General features: G+C 42.2%; 1 protein-coding gene across 4 annotated transcripts in view; it reads left to right on the forward strand.

The window, feature by feature from the left end:
- The window catches only part of LOC111593611 (maternal protein pumilio), a 97021-nt gene that overhangs the window by 71674 nt on the left and 4260 nt on the right, over positions 1–21087 (forward strand). For all 4 annotated transcript variants that reach the window (XM_023306478.2, XM_023306480.2, XM_023306479.2 and 1 more), the window contains 2 exons: positions 13598–14005; positions 14362–14578. In XM_023306478.2, coding sequence (XP_023162246.2) covers positions 13598–14005; positions 14362–14578 — 625 coding nt within the window. The remainder of the gene's footprint in view (positions 1–13597; positions 14006–14361; positions 14579–21087) is intronic.

A 21087-nucleotide genomic window follows, 5' to 3' on the forward strand; every position in this document is an offset into this window, starting at 1 on the left:
CGTTCGTCAGATGTTGAAAATAGTATTATTAGCCTAACTGAAAGTGGCTGTTCGACTCGTAGTACTTCAGATCAGCTTAATATTTTTCATTCAGCGGTGTCCGAAGTCCAGAAAAGACGCAATGGTACATCCAAAAACACTATTAAAGGCCGCAAACGACTCTTAAAGGACTCTGACGCCAGACTAATGGGAACTGATAAGTTCCTAACACCGAAGAAAGCATCTATGGACATAGGGAAAGACGTGAGTCGGCGGGTGGCTAGAAGAGCACTAGCTAAGGTTGGATATGTGGCAAGTATGAAACAAAATAAACCAGCTCTATCCGAGAAGAATGTCAAGGGTCGATTGAAATTCGCCCGGGAACACAAGAACTGGACTGTACATGATTGGAAACGTTTTATCTGGTCGGATGAATCCAAGTTCAACCGTTTTCAATCAAATGGCACGCAATACTATTGGCACAGGTCCGGGGAAAAGCTTCAAAAACACCATGTGAAGCAAACCGTTTAGCATGGAGGAGGCAATGTCAAAGTTTGGGGATGCTTTACTTGGTTACCATTGCATAAAATTGATGGTATAATGTTAAAAGAAGACCATCTCAATATTTTGAAAACCTGTCTACCCAATTTTTTGGACAAGTGTGCATACCCCGTAAAGGAAATCATTTTTCATCAAGATGGGGATCCGACGCACACTGCCAAAACTGTCCGCGAATGGTTACAAAACCAAGATTTTATGTTGATGGAGTGGCCAGCTAAAAGTCCCGAACTCAATCCGATTGAGAACCTGTGGTCAATCGTGAAGCGACGGCTCGGGCAATATCAATCAATGCCATCCAACCTAGACGATCTTTGGAAGCGTGTAGAACTGAAGTGGAACCGAGTTCCAAAGGAAACCATAGAAAAGTTGGTCGAGAGTATGCCAAACTGAATAAAAAATGTAATAGCTAATAAGGGCTTGTGGACAAAATATTGATTTATAATCATATTAAATTTTTTTCACTGAAGGTGCAAAATTGTACACATGCGTTTTGTTTCAGTTTTCTTTGTTTGAATATTTTACTAATTATTTTTTGTTTTTGTTATATACGGCAATTTGTTAAGAATTAAATACATATTATTGGAAAAAAAAGTTTTTTTGATTTGCTTCATTCGTTTAGAAATTATCGACTCACAAAGTTGAAAGTGTCAACTATGGAAACACTTTTGCTCCCTACTGTATATAAAGCTAAAGCGTTATCTCTGTGGTCTGTGCATATATTAGTGTTGATTACATATGGGCCCTCTAAGCCAGGGGTTGCATATGATTGTTGGGTATGCATGGGTGTGTGACTGGACTATTTAGCAATAAATCAAATAAAATGAATGAATCATAATAATTATATAAATTTAAATGGTAAAAAACGTAAACAAATAAATTTCCTACTTTCACAATGATAAATACGGTTCGATGGCTTCAAAAATAATAAACATTAACGCGAAAATGTAATTATTAAATATTAAACAAAAGTAAACATGGCAAATTATAAACTGAACTCAACTAACAAGCGACGTGTATTAATTGCAAAGAGTTGCAGCACACGCGGCGTATGCGCAATTTCGTGCATGGCTGAACAGTTGAAACACGAGCTGGTGTGTATATGGGTGCGTGTGTGTAAGAGTGTCTGAGTATGTGGCATGTGTAAATGTGACACTGAAAGGTGTTGAAAGGTGTCAAAATTTATATTAACTTTACCATACGCTTGCAACAAGCATCAGCAGCGCGTTAGATCTCTGTGTCTATTGCAACATAGGTTGGCTTGCTCTCAGCTCCAACTTTTGTTGCATAGAAGTTGTTAGCCAAAAATTGGTTGTCTTTGTGCCACAAATTTGTTGCATGTCTGCAGACATTGTGAGGCCGTTACTTGAATTCTCTCGTGAAATATACCAAAATAGATGTCAGCAGTTAGACCTATACCTCCATTAGATTATGTTGTTAATGAGCTCGAAAACAGACTTAACTCGAGCTAAATTGATATGTTGCTAATTGCAGACAGTTGGTTAGTTAGGTTTGGCTAATAATATACTTTTAGTTACTGTCCATATACTTCACTTAAATTAGAAGTAAATTATTCTGTTCCACTCAAATAGTAATTGAACATTTTCTTATGCTTTTCTCTTTCTAGGTGAGTTCATTCGTCGATATACAAAAAGCAAATAGCGTAGATTTGCATGTTGTGAGTACTGTTAAGGGGATTAATTTGCATAACTGTAAGCCTGGAATTTTGCAACGCTTTGCATATTGATACATTAAAAATGTAACAAGCTTTGCAGCTTCTGGGCTGGAAAACCGCATGGATATCCATGAAAATTCTATTGGAAAAAATGGATAAACCATTGGGAGCAGGCAGGCAGGCAGTATGAAGTTTTGGGCGCCATTGCATTGCATTGTTATGTCCAACAACGGACTATTCGAAAAACATGAAAATTCCATCATATGCCACCATCAGCCAGGCATTTAATAGATATTTTTATGCCTCCCATTTTTATTTCTTTTTTTTTGTTTTTGTTTAGTTATTGCAGTCGACATTTTATTCCTCGCATTTTGCAACATTTTCCAGGCTCTAACAGAAGCGGGCCATGAAAAATAGATTTCCTTTTCCATTTTTGTTTTTCACTCTTGTGAACGTGAAATGTGTGTTGTGTGTGGGCATTTTATAAATTAAATAGTAGTCGCAGTCGATTTAGACAGCCATTTGGTGGACGACCTTCCCCCGGCCAGGCACAGGTCCGGGCCCGGGTTCATGTTCATGCGAATCGTGCGTGTTAGCCAGACATAAAAATTGTGGCTACAACCCGGCTTAACCATTATAACTGCAACTGTAACTGCTGTGGCCGCCATTTCTCGTGTCGTTCTATTCCGACGCGGCAGGAAATCAAAGTTTATGACATTCACTTGCTATAATTTCCAGCAACATTTTGCGCCATCCGCCAGTTTACAATGCGCCGACAGAAATGGTATATATCACATATACTCGTATAGCAATATATGACTGCTTTATGGAATGGGATTTTTAAGTGGTAGTTCGCACTCCCCCGCACTCTATAATTGTGGTATTCCGAATGAATTTCGCAGGAATAATAAACAAATGATATGAAATTTAGGGCTAGAACTAGATTGAGCTGATAATATATATATATATATATATATATTTATCTGAATGGATAAGCACGAATCGAGGTTTCAGGAGAATGTAATAAGACCAAATAAGTATATATTATGCTGGCTTCACATAGCTATACTATTTTGGGACAGACAAAAAATTCATTAAAATTGTGGAAAGAAACTTGAAGTATATTAATTCTACGAAACATTTTAGTTTATCTTTCTCTTTTAAGTAAATACAAATTCTTTTAAAATGTCTGATTGAATTGTTAATATAAAAAAGACAAACAGTCTATAAATAGCCATAGCACTTGGCCTTTTTACCTTTTTCTTTGGAAAACAAACAACTTTAGAACTAGTGCGCCTCCATTCTTATTGCGTGCATACCACAAACGTCATCATGAGGAAACCTGAAGCCCTCAACCCCTTCGCCTAACGCCCCGCGCCTGCCTGTCAGCTGGCAATCATAAAAACTAACTAGAAAGCATTTCAATATTCATCGATTAGCTGTCACGATATCTGCGCAAACGTGTTCAATGCGCCACTAACTATCTCCCACACAAGGCTCAAGGCCCCAACGCCTTCCCCAGTCGGCTATAAATGTCAGAAACTTATCAAAGGCGACGCTACATAAATCAACACAGCGAACTTGCACTAAAACTCAACTAAACACTGAGCAATCTACTGTCAATCAGAGAGACAACCCGCCCTTCAGCCCGATCAAGAATCACCCCTAATCTCTGACGCCTTACTCCTGACCCTTGGCTGTTGCGGAAATATATTAAAAACAATTTAACCAGCTCAAAAAGTTGCCGGCGAGAAGTGAAAAGTGAACTAAATAGTGCCAAAAAGCAGGTGAAAATGTCAACGACAATTGCCGGCGCCAGGTGGCGCTGTAACATCAACAGCAACAGCCACCTAGGGGCTGGTAGCTAACAATGAGAACAACCAACACATTTGCATAAATTTCGAAAGGCAGCAGAGCTGGACTGGAGTAGCGATAGCGTTGGCGCTGTTGGTGTTGAGCAAAAAGTTGAGCGGCAAGCGCTGAAAGTGATTTACATCAACACCACAAAACAGTTGCCCCTTACTCTCCCTCACCCCCGCATCCAGCCCGTGCTTTCTACTCTATGCCCCGCTCAGCATTTGGCTGCCTCGTTTGTTGCTTAAGTTCTGTTTAACTTTTCATAAACTTGCAACACGCCCCAGCGCGCAACTTCACCCAACCACCCACACAACAGCAGTAGCAGCAGCAGCTGAACGTTCGCACTTTGCAGGCTTTTTTTGTGCCTTCAAGTGAGGGGGCGGCGTTGGCGGGCATTTTATTAACCACATTAGTTGATTTTTGTCACGCGAAACTTTTACTTTGCCCGCTAGAATTCTGATTTATGGCCAAATTTCAACACACTCACCTGCAGGTAACAATTGTTGTTATTGTTTTTGGTGTTTGTTGTTGCATATATTAACAATTTATTTATTTAGCAACTAAGCGACTTTTTATACAAAAATATATATAAATATATGTGTGCGTGAGTGTGTATTGACTTTTTCACATACATATTTTTATACATATATATATATTTTTTTACGCGCGACTATTTAGTCAGTGTCGCCACTTTCACGCCCCCTCCATACACCCCGGCCCTGTTTTACATTTAGTTATGGTAATTCCAAAAGGTTGGGCTATTGCACAGGAGCCGGAGTAGCAGTTAGGGAGTTGATGTCCGCAGCCAACTGTGCGTGTGCTTGATTTAATGGCCTGGGCTGCTTTTTATTTATTTATTTCTCTGGAATTTAGTCAACAATTTGTTTGATTTGATTGCTTTGGGTGTGGAGAGGAGGAGGAGGGCGGCGGCGCTCCGTAGGTAATTGGGAAGCAAACAGTGTTTTCAAAGCAAAAAGGACCAATCTGTGTAGCTACTTAAGAAAATTCGTATTTGCCTTCAAATTCAAGTAACACAAAGTTAAAAAAAAATCCAAACTTGCAGAAATGTTTATAAATTGAATTGAAAACTAAACAGATCCAGCTGGAATAGTGCTCTCAGTTAATATTACCGATATTACTTTTGATAGGTGTTTGAATTTGAATCTGTTTATCCCAGTCAAAGGGTGCCCTAAGAAATCTGTAATAATAGTAATAGAGAACATCAATTTCATTGCTTTCAATTAGTTTTCTTCACTCTTCACAGCTCGTTCTTTTACAATTACGTGGCTTTGGAATTTTGATTGCTTTACAATTGACTCCTCCTTATGCTGACAATTCTGACTGTTAATTGTTGCAGCTCCACCCGGAGATAATTGAGGGTTTATTTATTTGATTTTGCTACGTGCTACGCATATATCAATTTCAACTGCTGTCTTAATTAAGTTTTCAAATCAACAGAAATTATTTATGACAAATTCAGTCGCATATCAGCTGTGGCTCTTTGTTTGCCTGCTGCTTGTCGGCGTTCTTGGGTGGGCTGGACAGTTTGGGGAGCTTGAGGAGCACACTAATTGCTTGTAAATTAGTTACTCTAAGCAAATTAAATACTCGGACCGTGTCTGAGATGGGCTAAGACAGTCTGTCACCAAGTGAGTGACAGGCGCGCGCGGGGGCGATTGTTAGAGACACAATTTGCATATAAGGACGATGCCGAGGACGTCGACAGTTTTCAATTTAGCCAACCGTTCGCTGAGCTCTCGGCTTTAAGAAGGTCCTTGTGCCAAGGACATGGCAGCTGCCTACAACATTTTATGTGGACTTTTTTTATGTGCCCCTCCGGTGTGTGGCTGTATATCTGTGTGTGTGTGTTTAGTGCTAAACAAACAGCAGCAAATGCGCAAAGCAGCAAAAATCGATAACCTGATTTCTTCAGCGACAAACAAAAGGCCACAACAACAAAACAACAGCGACGACAACAACAAGCGATAGGCGCAGCCGACACATTTCCTTTAGTTGTCAACGTTTTGGCCGCGCGCCTTCTCTTGGCCAGTATGTGTGTGGCTGCGTACCCCCGCAAAACTAGGCAACAATTTTGTGCCAGCGTCGCCGCACATACATTTTTAATGCATGACTCTTTAGATTGCAAAGCGTGTGTGTATGTGTGTGTGCGTCTACTATATAATAAGTGGCGTGGAGAAGTGGCAACAGTGGGTGCAACTCGCGTGGGCCATTTGCCGGCATTTTGTCTGTCTCTTGTCATTTACTACGGTCCTTGGCAACATGCTAGGCATCATTAAATTGTAAAAGGAGAATCACAACAATTTTTAAATGAAATTAAGCCCGAATACATGAGCGCCTCATATGTGCGTCCAAAATCCGCCCGGCGGCCCGCCTGCCTCAAACAGTCACTTTAACTGTGTGGTTTATGTACGCGTAACCCACGCCATTTAGTAGCCCCGCCTAGTTGCATTGTTTAGTGCGGCGACATTTTAGATTGGCCGCCAAATAGGCGAATAGCCAACTAATTGCAGCAGCTGCTGCAACTGGTTAACCATTGCTGAGGCGCGCCATTTGGTTAACTAATTAAGTCAGCCAACAGTTTGACATGTATATTTCAAGTGAACTAGTTTCGTAATATATATATATAAATTTAATAACGTTATTCAACACGTTGGAGGGGTTTAAAGTCTAAAGATAGTTTGTCTTTTAGATTAAAACAAGTCAATGAAAATATTTGTCGATTGCTCAAAGGTGAATATCATGTTTTTGTGCCAATATTTTAGCACCTGCAAGTTCACCTACATATCATAAAAAAGGAGTATGTGAGAATTGCGTGTTTACCATTGCGCGGGTGGTCATAATTTGGTGGACTGCATTAAGTTTACGAGTCGACTGCAGTAAAATGCTGAAGGTGGTAAAAAAAAAAGCACGACTTTGTCAGAAAGTTGTAAAAAGTTTCGAGTGAGCACCAAATGGCGCCCGAGTTATGAAATATGTGCCAAAACCGGGACGTAAATAGAGAAATTGCAAGCTACAAATGCACGAGTTGTGCCTGGAAGTCACAGCGAGCTGTCCCTTTCGCACTGGCTCTACCTCGCTCTCCCCTCTCTCTCTCTCTCTCACTCTCTGTTTCCCTCTCGCGTGAGTCATGGGCTTTAGTCCAAGTCAAAGTAACGAGCAAAATTAAAAAGCAATATACAAACAGCAATCACGCACAGCGCCATAAAGAAGGCCCCAACTCAAATTAGAGAAAGCTGACCCCTCCTGTCGGTGTGTGTACGTGTGTGTGTGGCGCCTGTGGGTGTGGCAGCGCCTAAAAGTAGGCATCAAAAGCACACGCGTGCGTTCATTAAGTAATTCGCTTTAATGCCCAACCAACAGCAGCGAGCGCCCATTGCTGCGAGTCGAGCAGCGTGTTGGGTGTTGAGTGGTTCGTGGTTCGCTGGTTCGTTGGTTCGATGGTTCACAGGTTCAGACAGAGTTTGGTTTTTGTATTCTGCTGGCCCCTGGCGCCACGCCTAATGAGCCACGCAATGCGGCAGCAAAAGTGCGCTAATGCTTGTTGTTTTGTGGCATTAATTTTGTTTACAAGTCGTTTCTGCAACCGCCACCCTGCGTGCTCCATCCTCCTGCACACTCCCACCCAGCACTTGTCCTACTGTCCACTGTTTGCTGTCGCCATGTGTCGTTCATTAACGGATTGCCTGAACGCTATTGGGAGTGGAGGAGGTGGGGCGGCTAGTTGGGCTGAGCCACATTCAATTTGCCTGCGCCTTGGCGTCGACAATAAATATTTGCACTGCACTCTCGCCTTTTTATTTGAATTGATAGACAGCAGACAAATAGAGATGGGAGCCGGGGATTGCTGAGTGGACACAGCTAAGCATACTTAATTGATTGCTTTTCAGCTGGCAGCGGAGAGTTTAGCTGACTGCGTAATTGATATTTAATTAAAGCGCAGCTCAAGTAGTTGCCGAGTCAGCGGCAAGTGGGGCCACTTCAAACTTGGCCAAGAGCTCCAAAGGATGGCTAACTGAATTGAGTGAATTGCCATTGCGCAGCTGGTCCAATGAAATAAAAGCTCAAATTGAATTAAAGAAGAAAAGAAAACAAAAGCTTTACGCAATACACCCACAATATACTGCACTTACGAGTTAAAACTTATTTAGTAATAGCTCTCTCAACTTTCTAAATCAGCTTCAAAAGTAGCCGAAGATAACTAAACAACTAATAAACTAGTTCCCTTTCCAATAAGTTCAGACTAACATCATTTTCTATAACATTGTTACAAGCTAGATCATGCTATCTCTCTTCAAAGAGAGAAACTGGTTTACAGTTACTTTAGAACTAGTTAAGAGTCACCTGCTGCTCAGAACTGATTCCAACTCGAAAATTGAGTTTTTTTCAAGTCTTGTAGCTAATTGCTGTGCATCAAGATGAAGCGTCCCGTTCAGCTCATCTGTAAACAAGAACTTTTTGCGAGCAGTTAAAAATTTAATGAACCATTCGAAGAGTCTGCGTTCTGTAATTGATTTTAACTGGCGAAGCGTTTCAGCAGTTACAGACGACGGAACTGTTGTACCGAGTACCAATTTTCTTATTACGTCTGTTTCCCTTATTTCATTTCATTTTATTCCATTCCATTTTATTTCATTAATGAAATTACGCAGTTTTTCACATTTTCACTCATTTTCTTTATTATTTGCCCGCTGCGTTTGTTGACTTATTTAATGAGTGTTGAGACAGAGGGACGTAAAAATTGAGAGTGTTAAGTAAATGTGACCTTAATTTCGCTCACTCTGTCTGTGTGTGTGCGAGTGAGTGGTATGTAAATACCCATTTGATATATGGACTATAGAAATTGGAAGCGGCAGGTAGAGTGAAGTAAGCCAAAGAGAGCGGCAGCCACATCATTTACATGAACAGGACATTTAAGTAAAATATGGCCGCCGCTGTGGGTAGCCGAGAATGCGATAAGCACGGGTTCAAAGGACGCTGCAAATTACCCGACAAAAAGATGCTGCTACCCATCTTTTCCTCATCCCCTGACCGTTCAGATTTCCTCACAAAAGAAAGAGCGGCGAGCCGAGGCGTGGCGGAGAGCGAGAGGGCGGAGAGCACATAAAAATGCTCTAAATGAAGCCATAAATGCGCAATCACGAAATTACAAAATAGCGGTTGGAGGTGGGCTATAGACGGAGGCGCTGCTTTTTTGGGGCGTGGCACAGCTGAATATGTTTATTTATGCAGTTGCTGCTGTTGTGCTACAAACATTGCGAGAGAAAAAGCAGTCAAATTTAATTGGCTTGCAAATTGCCCAGGAGGAGTAGCCACACTTAAGTCAGAGAAGGAGAGCAGCTTCTCTCGCTATATCTTTCTGCCTCTCTCTACTTTTTCTTACGCATTTCATAATAAATTGCTGCAAATTAAGGCTCTGTGTGGGTATGTGTGTGTGTGCCAGAAATTGTCTTCACGCCGATTCCGGAAAAGTTGGCGTTAAAAACCGCCGCCCATTAAAACTATTTGCCGTAACAAACAAGTTGCCAAGTGTCAGCGGGGGTTGCGGAAGGTGAGGGCGTTTTCGAATGCGGATGTGGATGCGAATGCCAAAAGTTGCGCCGAAAAAATGTTGGGGCGAGTCACGAAAAAACTTCTACGTTAAGATTTGTGTGCGCTGCCCAAAAAAAGTTCCGATTGTCCCGACATGATGCTCAGCAAATTCTCAGAGCAAACTATTTGTGCAACTATTAGAAAGTCAATTAGTTGGCCGCTCTCTCCCTCCTGCTTCCTTTCCTTGTCTCACTCTCATTGCTGTGTCTCCCCCTATCTTCGCCTCGCTCATGTGTGCTGTATTTTGCTAGAACTACAATTTAAATACCTTAACTGAAAAAAGCAGTGAGAAGGAGCAGCAGCAATTCAGGCAGCGTCTGGCGCAGCCAATTGCATTAACTTTGCACCAGAAATTCAATTAAATGCCACGCCCACATTTGCTGTGACAGACATCTGGCGAACGTGGGATAGCAACCAAAAATCACGCAATTTGGGAAGCACATTTTTTTGCTCGAAAGCAAATTTGGCTGCATGGTTGACGTGGCTGACCTGACGAATCAAAATGCTCCACAAAATGTTATTTTTTTGTTTTATCATTGCAGAAATTATTGAACTTTGATTGAATAAGTTTAGGCAATAGGATATGGTATCAATCGAATGATTACAGCCTCAGGCTGTGTATACGCAATCCAGACATATCCTTAATTATGAGTTTTAATGACAAGAATGATCAGTAAATCAATAAAAATGCTAACATAACCTCATCTGTTATTGGAATACGTAAGGAAAATTGTGTCAATTAGGCAAAAGGAAAGCAATAAAATGCGGCTGGGAGAACTTTTTGTGGCACACTTGAAACTTTGAAAGGGAAATGGAAAGGGAAATGGAAATGGAAACGGCTGTTGTTGTAGCTGTATCGCCAGTTGGAGCCGGAATCGGAGTTGGTTTCGCTGTAGTCGTCGTTGTCGTCGTCGTTGCCGACGACTCTGTGCCATAATTATAAATCAACTAGCTGTCGCCCACTCCACTCCACGTGCGCCTGGGGCAGCAACAACAACAAGCACAACAACTAATCCACTCAGGCAAATAGTAAAGGAAAAAAAAAACAACATTAAGAGACTCCAAAGTTTTGTTGCTGTTGTTATGCGACCCACTTGCAACAAGTAAAGCTGGGTGGGAAATGTTAAGGGTTGCAGTGGGCGGAGCAGTCAGAGCTCCCCTGTGTATGACATCAGCTATAATTTCCATTACGAGTCGAGCGACCTGCTGAAAATTGTACACCTGGGAGCTTATTAAGTCCCGCTCGCAACTGGGCAAATGTAATGTAATGCGCAAATGAAATGAAAAGAAATAAAAAATATCCAACTAGGGCCAGCCAGGGCGGCTAATAATTTTCAAGGGCATGCTAAAGCAGCTCCGCAAAAAAAAGAAAACAGAGAAAACTTGTTGATATTTGCCTAGGTGCAGTTGGCAACATTGAAGCAAGCTTCTAGCTGAATAAAATGAATTTAAGTGTTGAATAAGTTAAGTCAAGGGAGACAGAGCTTCACAAATGTAAAGATGGTAAATATAACTTAACAACTTTAACGAAGACAGCCTTCGCTAATCAAGCCCAAGCTAATGCTTTAACAGACAGCATGCCGAATTATATGGACGCCACTGTGCAGCTGCTAGCATATAGACCACATAATGCTTCGTAGCCCGATATATGTGATGCGATTCGTGATGTGTTTGTGCATTGTAAATTACGCACTGGACGGCCATTTGCATAAATCACGAGATTGAGGTAGAAGTAGAGAGAGTGGGTGATATATATATATATATGGGTAATATGTGAGTGACATTAGTTGGGGCGAGAGGTGTGTTGTGAGGGGAGGGGGAAGCCTCACATAATCAACCATAATGTAGCTGGTCACACTGTGTGGCTGACAGCAGTTGTTATGCGCAACAATAGCATGAAAACTGAGAGTGAGGCGTTGCCGGAGTGTTGCCAATTTACGTCACTTGGCAACACTGGAACCAAAGGCAATGCGCATGAAATTATATAATATTTTTACTTGACTTTCCCTTGGCCTTTTCTGATACTTTTTTCGTTTCGTTTTAATAATGGCGTCGAAGTGGGGAGAGAATGTTGTAGAGGGCGGCCGAGGGAGTGCGGAGCTAAGATTTCAGCGTTTATTTGGATTCTGATTATTATTTTATGCCATGGAAGAGAGTTTCGCGTCACGCGCCTCAAAGTATGCTGCATGATATTTGATTTTTATCGCTGCGTGCCCCAGTCTGTGTGTGTGTGTGCGCCCGAGTATGTGTGTGTATTATTATTTGAGCTTTGGTAATCTTTTGCCAAGTTTCGTTTTATTCTTGCTTTGGTATTCGTTTTTATTTTGCGTCTGCCGCTGCGCCATTCATCAATAATTCACATTGATTTCATTTTTCTGCTACTTTTGGCTGCTCATTTTGCTGTTGTTGTTGTTGCTACTTCTTACAGCAGCTGCTCTCCGCTGCGCCTTCTGTTGCTTAAAACAAATTGTTCTTTGTACTTTACTCGTCGTTGTACCTCAACTCGCACAATGCTCGCTTGTAAACAATTGACAGGACTCCCCAGTGCAAGCAAATGCTAAGAGTGCCACTTTGCGAGGTTATGGCCGAACATCTGAAGGTAGTCGTAATGCCAACCGTTGAAATTGATCTAATGAATTTTTAAAACAAATGATATTTGCTCGAGCTCTGTGAATGCCATAGTTCAAGCCGCTGCTCTACAGTTGCTGCAGCATAACTGTTTTTCGCAATACAGTCTGCGCAGTATAAAGCATTCAACAACACTTTACCAACACTGTTTTTTTTCCTCTTTGACTATCGATTCGAAGCACAGTAGGCAATTGGGCATGCCAACTTGTCAAGTGGCTTTTCATTTGTTGCAATCGCAGTGGCGCTGGCCCCATTTATATGGCTCCACTTAAAGCCACTGCAAACCACACTGAATATACGCACACACAGACACAGACAAGAGCTGCAGCTTTTTTCCACCTTTTACACACAACGATTTCTATGCCTCTTTAAGCAACGAGTGGGTATTCAGTTGCTGTTGTTGCTGGCAATGATATGACAACACTGAAAAAGAAAAGTGAAAAAGAGAAAAGCCGTCAGTCATGCGTTGCCAGGTTGCCATGTTGCCATGTTGCTATCCTCCGTTCTCTCGCCCACACCTGTCCTTTGCTGCAGGCTCGTTATGCAAAGGTATCCTGTAACCAGTGCGTGTGTATTTTGCAAGTGGATATCACATGCTGATTTGATTGGATTTGATTTAATTTTCCAATTGAAAACACTTGATCATGTTTCCACTGATAGAACAACACGAGCCCCAACAGCAGCAGCAGCAGCAGCAGCTGCCTTCGCACCGACCTGCTTATCAGAGTCAAAAACTGTTAGATGGCACAGGACATGTAATATGACACGACTGTGGCGCCTTATTACGCGACACAGATTGCAGGCAGGAAAAAAGAAAAACATTGACATTGGGGAGCTCTGGGCAAACGTTTTACATGACTCGCAGCACAACGTCAAAGAATATGAGTAGAAAATAGTCGACGATTCTGCAAATTGACGGAAAAAAGCTGCAGGGAAAATAACAGACATTGAAATATTGAAAGTTCTGCTGTTCAAAGAAAAGTGAAACCGTAGACTAACTGAGACTTGTAACTTAAGTTGTTCCGGCAGCCTGAAATAAAGTTCAATTTATTAATTCGAAAGTATCAAATTTTTATAAAATTAAAAGAGATATAGATAAAATTAAGAGATATAGAGCCTAGATACTAAATATGTCTAGTTAGCCAGTATGTAATTATTTCACTCTTCTTTACTGGAGGAGGAGGAGCTTTAGGCAAAACAAGTACAGTACTTACATAGCAACACGCAAAGACCTCTTTAACTCTAACGATTAGTTTAATAAATATATGTTTTTGTTTGTCTCTCTTGCAGCAACTGTTTCGCTCACAGAACCCGGGCTTAGCGGCTGCAGCCGCTGCGGCCACATCGGCAGCAAGTGCAGCGGCTGCAGCCGGCGCAGCACCACCTGGCGCACCCAATGGCACAATGCAGGCATCGCAGCAACAGCAGCAACAACAGATGCAAATGGCAGCCGCTTCTCAGCAGTTTTTGGCGCAACAGAATGCAGCATATGCCGCACAGCAAGCGGCCCCGTATGTCATCAATCCCGGACAGGAGGCGACGCCGTATCTGGGCATGATTGCCGCCGCTCAAATGCCGCCGTATTACAACGTCGCACCATGGGGCATGTATCCGGGCAATCTGATACCGCAGCAAAGCACACAGCCGCGCCGGCCGCTGACACCCTCGCAGCAGGGTGCTGAGAATCAGCCCTATCAGGTGAGCACAATTGAGGGCAGGGGAAAGGGACGATGCATCAATTCTGTATATAGAGCATATCGAGGGGGCATTCTGTAAAATTCTGTGTAAATTGTTTGTACACATTGAACGCATTTAACGTTTAAATTCAGCACATCTGATATGCATATAAATGCCACATATATATACATATCTATAAACTTGTATAGTTAACCTACAACTTGACCTAAAACGTTGTATTTTTTCTCTTCTTTTCTTTTTCTACATAAAAAAAAAACAAATGCTTCATAACCTCAAAATATACATCGAATACCAATATCAAATGCTAACCCTGTAAAAATAATTGTACAAAATATCGAAATCGATAACTCCTCAAGGTCATACCGGCCTTCTTCGATCAGAGTGGCTCGCTTGTGATGGGACCTCGCACCGGTACACCCATGCGTCTGGTTAGCCCCGCCCCCGTGTTGGCGGTGCCCCCGGGCGCAGCACGTGCTGGTCCGCCGCCGCCTCAGGGCCCACAACTGTATCCACCACAGCCACAGACGACCCAACAGAATCTCTACTCACAGCAAAACGGTTCCAGTGTCGGAGGTAAGTGAAGCAATCCATAGCAAAAGCTCAGTCGAATAAAAATCTCTTGTAAATTCATATAAATATATATATATATAAATCACATACTTCAAGTGTAATCATTTTATGTATATAGTAGTTTGTACAGATAGACATACATATATGTAAACATATTATATATATTATATATTAACATATTCTCACACTGGTGCGGCCATTATTCCTAACCCTAACACACATTTAGCCAACATCAGCAAACTCAAATTTATACTCAACAATAACAAGGCACTTTAGAAACATAAATGCATTGATGATATATGCATAGAAATTATAATGCTTAGCTCTAGACTGTTGCTTGACGTATTTGTATCTTGGGGCACGTTGCACTATCCCCTGACCGCCCCGAGTGTGACAGCATATTATTCATGTTATAGCAATGTAATGCAATTTCTAATTTCAAATTTCATTTCTATTATTTTGCGTGTTTGCGTGTACGCTACATGTGCTTTTGCAAGGCATGTTAGTTGGCTGGGCAACGAAGAATTAATTAATTAGTAATTAAAAGGGAGAAGGGAAAACAGTTATATTAACTTTGCAGATTTGTATTCATAATACAGTATGTGTCTCGGTTTCTGCAATTTGTAATATAGCACAAATATTATTCATAGCAATAATAATAATAATGTTAATTTTGGACACAACTTTAGTTAACCACAGCTACTTATTAGTAGTGTAGCGTCTGCCTTGCAGGGCATGACGAATGGATGATTGTGTTGTCCCACAGACCAACTCAGTGAAACTGCAATTGTTGTTGCTGTCAGTAAATTTTCTTTCGTTTTCATAAATACCTAATGCAGAAAGAAAGAAGGAAAGAAAAAACAATAACTGAAAATGAAAAACTGTTGAAAAACAGACTGAAAGCAATTGCATGCGAGCACGCAAAATGTTATTATTGGCCAAATGCTGCAACAACTGCAACAACCACTGGTGCTGCAACATTTTGTGTGTTATCCTTGCCATGCAATACTAATTCTGTCAGCCGTCGGCTGAAGCATGCAATAAAAGCTTGTGTGTATGTAGGTGCTCGACTTGGTTGTAAAGCGCAAAAGTAAATTTACGTTTATGCGTGCATATATCGTGTATAAGCTGATTGAGCTCTGAAGGCAACTCTTGTCGTCGATAAATATTTATAAACTTGCAGCAAGTAGATTCTGTATGTTTTGTAGAGAGACATTTTGTTGACTCTATTTGCATGCCTGGTCGTAGTCTCAGTTGGAAAGTCACTTATCAGAATCACACAGATTCAGGAGCTGGACGTGATTAAGACCTACAGCAAATAGAGGATAGCGGATAGCGCTTAACTATGAGATTAACAAAGTTTTTTACCTAAAAGCTGGCAGTCTCTCCTCTCAAGTTGCACTGCAGTGCAGACAGGCAACTTCCGTGGAAAGAATGGCTTTAATAATGTTTTACGTTTTGAAGGGTTTCGGCAACGCATAAACCCAGCACGCGCAGCACTCTAAAATGTGTGTGTGCGAGTGCTGAGTGTATTTTGTGTTTAGTTTTTGTGCTCAAAAATAACATTTTGCAATATGAGCCAAAGGAATTGGGTCTGGGTTGGGTGGCTGGGTGGCTGGGTGTGGCATGGTAACCAGAAGCTTGGAAACTTGGGTGGGCGAAATGTTGACGGTTGTTGCAAAAAGCTATATTTGTGTTTACGTTGTTGTTGCTGCTGCTACTGCTGCTGCTGCTGCTGCTGGCAATTGTTGTAAATTTATAGAATTTCAAATTATAATTAATAACGGCAGTCAGGCAATGAAAGTTTACACTTTCCTCGGAGTTTACTTGCATAGCGCTTTATACATTTGCCCCACCCACGCTGATGACTGTCTGGCGCCGCCTCGACTCTGCTCCGCTGTTGGCGTTTTCTATTATCCAAAAGCTGCTACTGAAAATGCTGTGAGGCAATGAAAACTTATAATTTTCTAGCTGTAAAGTAGAGTTGTTCGTTCAGCTTTGCCCTGCCGGAAAATGTTTGCCCGCCATTTGGGCGCCCACAAATTCAGTTGCAATATTTGCGTTCTACGAATTTGAGAGGCGCCTCATTTAAGCGCTTATTGAATTATTCACCCCGAAGCGAACGCCAGGGAAAAATCAATTTGACCACACGAAATCCCACTTAATGGAGTAAAAGTAAAAAAAGAAACTCCATTTGCGTTTCGCAGTTCTCAATACCAATTTCTCAATTCCCCTTTGCCGCAAACACATTTTCGACATTTTCCAACAGTTAACTCCCTTAACACGTTAATGGCTCAACTTTCGCATTATTTCGTTAATTAATTTCCCTTCATGCAGGATGTTTAATGAGCATTTTTCGTCATTTTTTTCACGATTGCCCATGTATTTTGCTGACGCATCTCCCTTGACATATGGCTACCAATTTCATATAATTTGCATGCGGCATACCCTGTAATATGTGAGCAGCGTAAAGTGATATTTGACTTGATAACGAATGCATCACATGAAAAACCTGTTAATATTCTCTGTGTGTTGCCTCTAGCATTCTCACACTGTTAACCCTCTCTTAATGCTAGCCTGGAAGCCATAATAACTGTATAATTCAGTTCTAAATCGCATTCACTTTAACTAATGCCAACGTCTAATCAATTGTGTTTCGAGCGTGTCGCTTACATAACAACGTTACGCATACGCCATGTTGTACACGTCATTGGGAATTTCATTAAGCGCAAAGTGCAGCAGTTGCCTAGTCCACCCGTCCCCTTTGCTCTCGGTCTGCCTTTGTGTATGTGAGGCTCTCCTTGTCACCCACCTCTGCATACACAGTAGCTGGTTCTCCTTTGCGGCAAGTGTCAAACAAGTTGCTGCTGCTGCATATGGCACAAAATCATTCACAAGCTGCCATTGCTTCAGCCACCTTCTTTCCATAAACCCCCGCGCTCCATACAGTGGCAGCAGCTGCTCCTGCTGCAGCTCGTCTGTGGCCCAGCAGCAATTGACATTTTACAAAATAAACGAATTCATTTGCACAAAAGCCAGCAGTAGACGGTGGCAGCGAACAACAAGGATAACAATAACAGCAATAACAGCTGCAGCAACAATGTGCCAAACAGAGATGGAGACGGCATGTAGGAGAGGGACAACGATAGCTAGAGTACATGTAAAATGGGCTTGGCATTGGCTTTGTCTTTTGTGCTGTTGTTGTTGCTGCTGCTGCTGGCTTTCACTTTCCCCCAAATGCAATCACATGTTGCCAACATGTGAAAGGTGTACATAATAATTTGTGGGCATGGCCAGGAAGCAAGGCAAAGGCAGAGCTAAATCGAAAGGATGCCTAAGGAAGCCGTCGGTCTGATCTGCTCTGGGGTACAAGGACTCATGCTCCTCCTACACCATGTTGCAAAGCACAGCCAAATGGTTTGGCGGTTGCAAAGTCAAGTTTGTGTGCGTTACAGAAACCCACACGCAGACACACACACATGCTTGCATAAACTCCCTTCTCTTACACTGTGTGTGTGAGCGCGCATTAACGTTTGTAATTGCAGCTTGTCTGCGCACAGACCCAAAGGGTGGTTGGGTCATGCAAGTTGGGTGGGGGAGAGAGAGGGATGTGCAGCCACTTAAAACAATATAATCTCCATTAAAAAGCTTTTTGACATTGCACGCAGGCTCGAAGGAGTCCGTGCTCGGGGGAGACTTGTGGGTGGATGAGGCTGTGTAGCGGGCTGTCATAGTGACTGTGGCTGTGCCTGAGCCTCTGCCTGTGCCTGTGCCTGTGTCTCGTGACTTGGCTGTGGGGCTCACAATTGTTGTCTTGGCGCATCGATTGCAACACTACAGTAATGAGTGGGAGGGTGGTAAGCGAGCCTGCCATTTTGCACGGGAAGGCAATGCGGCGGGGAGGCCAAACATTTGAGAAGCGCCTCACTTGCCTTAGTGCTAATTGCAATTGAGCTATGTGTATGAGCCTGTGTGTGTGTATGTGTGTGTGTATGCGCTAGTGGTTGAGCACAATACTCGAGACACATGCTGAGATACAATTCGCAATCAGCAGACTTCGGTTTGAATTGAATTGGACTATTGAATGCGAGCCCCAGACCATGTCAAGGAGACCGTAATGACAAATGCACTTAATTGATTTTTGACTGATTGTCAGGCGCCAAAGAGTGGCCCCAATAAGGGGAAAGGGACTGGTATTTAGAAGTGGGCAAGTGCCGCACGTGTGGCATACTTAACCTAGTTGCGCTTGGCTATGGATATGAAATGCAATTGCAAACGAAAAGCAGACTAGACAGGTGAGATTATAAATACTATTATGCTAACTAAATTATATAGAAAATGGATCCTCGGTAATGTGTGAGCTCTACATACAGTAGAGGCTGTCACATAGCAAAAGAAATGAACGTTCTAAATGAATCTCAGATGTAATAAGAAATCAGTTAAATACTATGTATGCCTCCCTTTCACATATATTTATATATATTTTCATTCAAGAGGAACTGCATACATTCTCGCTTATATATAAAAGGTACACTCTTCTATCCATTAGCCAGTGCAGGAGCGATGCATCTTAAAGATACAAAGACGTCTCTCGAGTAGCACTTAAATTGCTGTCTTGAGTTGCAGCTTCATGTGGGGCAGTTCAGTTTGAGAGCTTACTTTTTGTGCCGGCTTTTCCAACACTAATTACATTTTTGTGTAGAGCACTTTCAACACTGTTCATTTGATAGCCCACTTAACGGCTTTTACAAACTTGCCCAGCTCTTTAGTCGTACTTACTTGCAATAGTTTCCGGGCATTTAAATAACTCGAAACATTTTATTTAATGCGTTTTCTTTTTTACTGCCTACCTTCGTGTGGATGAGTGTGTGTATGTGCGTGTGTGCGTTTGTGGATGTGCATAATGCGCACGTGTGTGCATTTATAATTCATAAAATGATTACATTAGGCAAGAGCAGGCGATGGGGAGCGGTAGGCGCTTGTCTATGAGGTGGCATCTGCTTCTGCTCATATGTGAAACGTGTGCATAAACCACAAAATGTCGCCTGCAATAAACGGGGGCGTCTTTTTAACGCCCCACACTTACGCAGACGCACGTAAGCGTGTGTGAGTGTGAGTGTGTGTTCATATGTGGCAAGCTGCAGTTTCATTTGGCAAAGTGTCCTTGCTAAGTCAACACACACGCTCACCAGCGAGAGAGACAGAAAGCAGACACAGGCAGAGGACACGGAGCGTGTGTGGCAGCGAGTCCTGTCAGACATTGCCTGCAGCACTAGTGAAATGGACAGGGGGTGGTGGTACAAGTGGGACGACTGTAAAAGATAGGTAGTTCCCGCTCTTAATTATTGGGACTGCTTTCGACTACCGATACGTGGATAGCTTCCCCTTTCTCGCTGTCGCCCTCTGCCGCACACAAATTGCATGAATAATTCCCTTTTAAATTGTTGCAACTACCACGCGGCACATTAAACGCTCAGCAGAGGAAACGGCTGTGGGGGATGCTGGAGCAGCAAATAAAATAAACAAACTGGCAAACATCCAAACCAGAAGAGTCGTGCTTTGCCCCAGTACCAAAGCTGCCTAGTGCACAGTCTGCCGCAGGCCCGTCCACCCACTCGACACTTTCATTGACGCAAATTGTTTGTACTACATAATCCATTCCACCCCGCCGTTTGGCCTGCCCCCACGCTCCCCATCAGCCCTGGTCGTGTTCATTGCCTGCATTTGAAATGGAATTTAGCAGTCGCGACTCTGAAGTGCGCCAAATTAGTTGCAATTTAAATGCAAAAATTAAAAGTTTTTCCCAGACGCGTCGACGAGCTCACAAAAATGTTTGTCATTTATTAAGCATTGTGTTTTGCAACACTGGCTGTTGGCAATCCTACAAAAATTTACATTTCCCGCTTGCTGCAATTAAGTGTCCTATTGAAATGTAGAACAAGACAGCAGATCTATAGCGGCAGAGACCAGCTGACAGTCACATTGGAATTACAATTTAATTTCTAATGACGTTGTACAACACTAGTTTCACACACTTGTTAACTTTGTTAGATCGAGACTAATTAGAATTTCACAGCGCATTAATAAATTTTCTAATTTAAATTGACGGCTTACAACACTGTTTCCAATACTGAGCTAGTTTGGCAACACTTAAGAACAAATATAAACTAATTTGAGTATGATTCTGGCTTCAAATGCTCTTTATAAGCGTTTACAATGAAAGTTCTTAAACTTTGGCAATTCTCACGCCATTTTAGATAAAATCTCTGCAATTCTTTACCACTTGCGCCGAGATTGTGAAACTTTAGAACTAAATATTCAACACATGAGCCACGCCCCTCATTAGGAGAAGGCGCGCTCACTTGGTATTTATGGCACAGTCGAGGACGAAATTTATAAAGAAATTTATGCAATTAATTTGCGCAGTAGCTGGGTCCGCCCTCACCCGCTCACCCGGTCACCCGCCTGACTATGTTGCGTGTTGCAGGGCTTGCCGCAGGCATTCTTCTTTT

This window comes from Drosophila hydei, unplaced genomic scaffold, assembly GCF_003285905.1.
Source record: "Drosophila hydei strain 15085-1641.00,03,60 unplaced genomic scaffold, DhydRS2 tig00000063-arrow-pilon, whole genome shotgun sequence".
Taxonomy (NCBI): Eukaryota; Metazoa; Arthropoda; class Insecta; order Diptera; family Drosophilidae; genus Drosophila; species Drosophila hydei.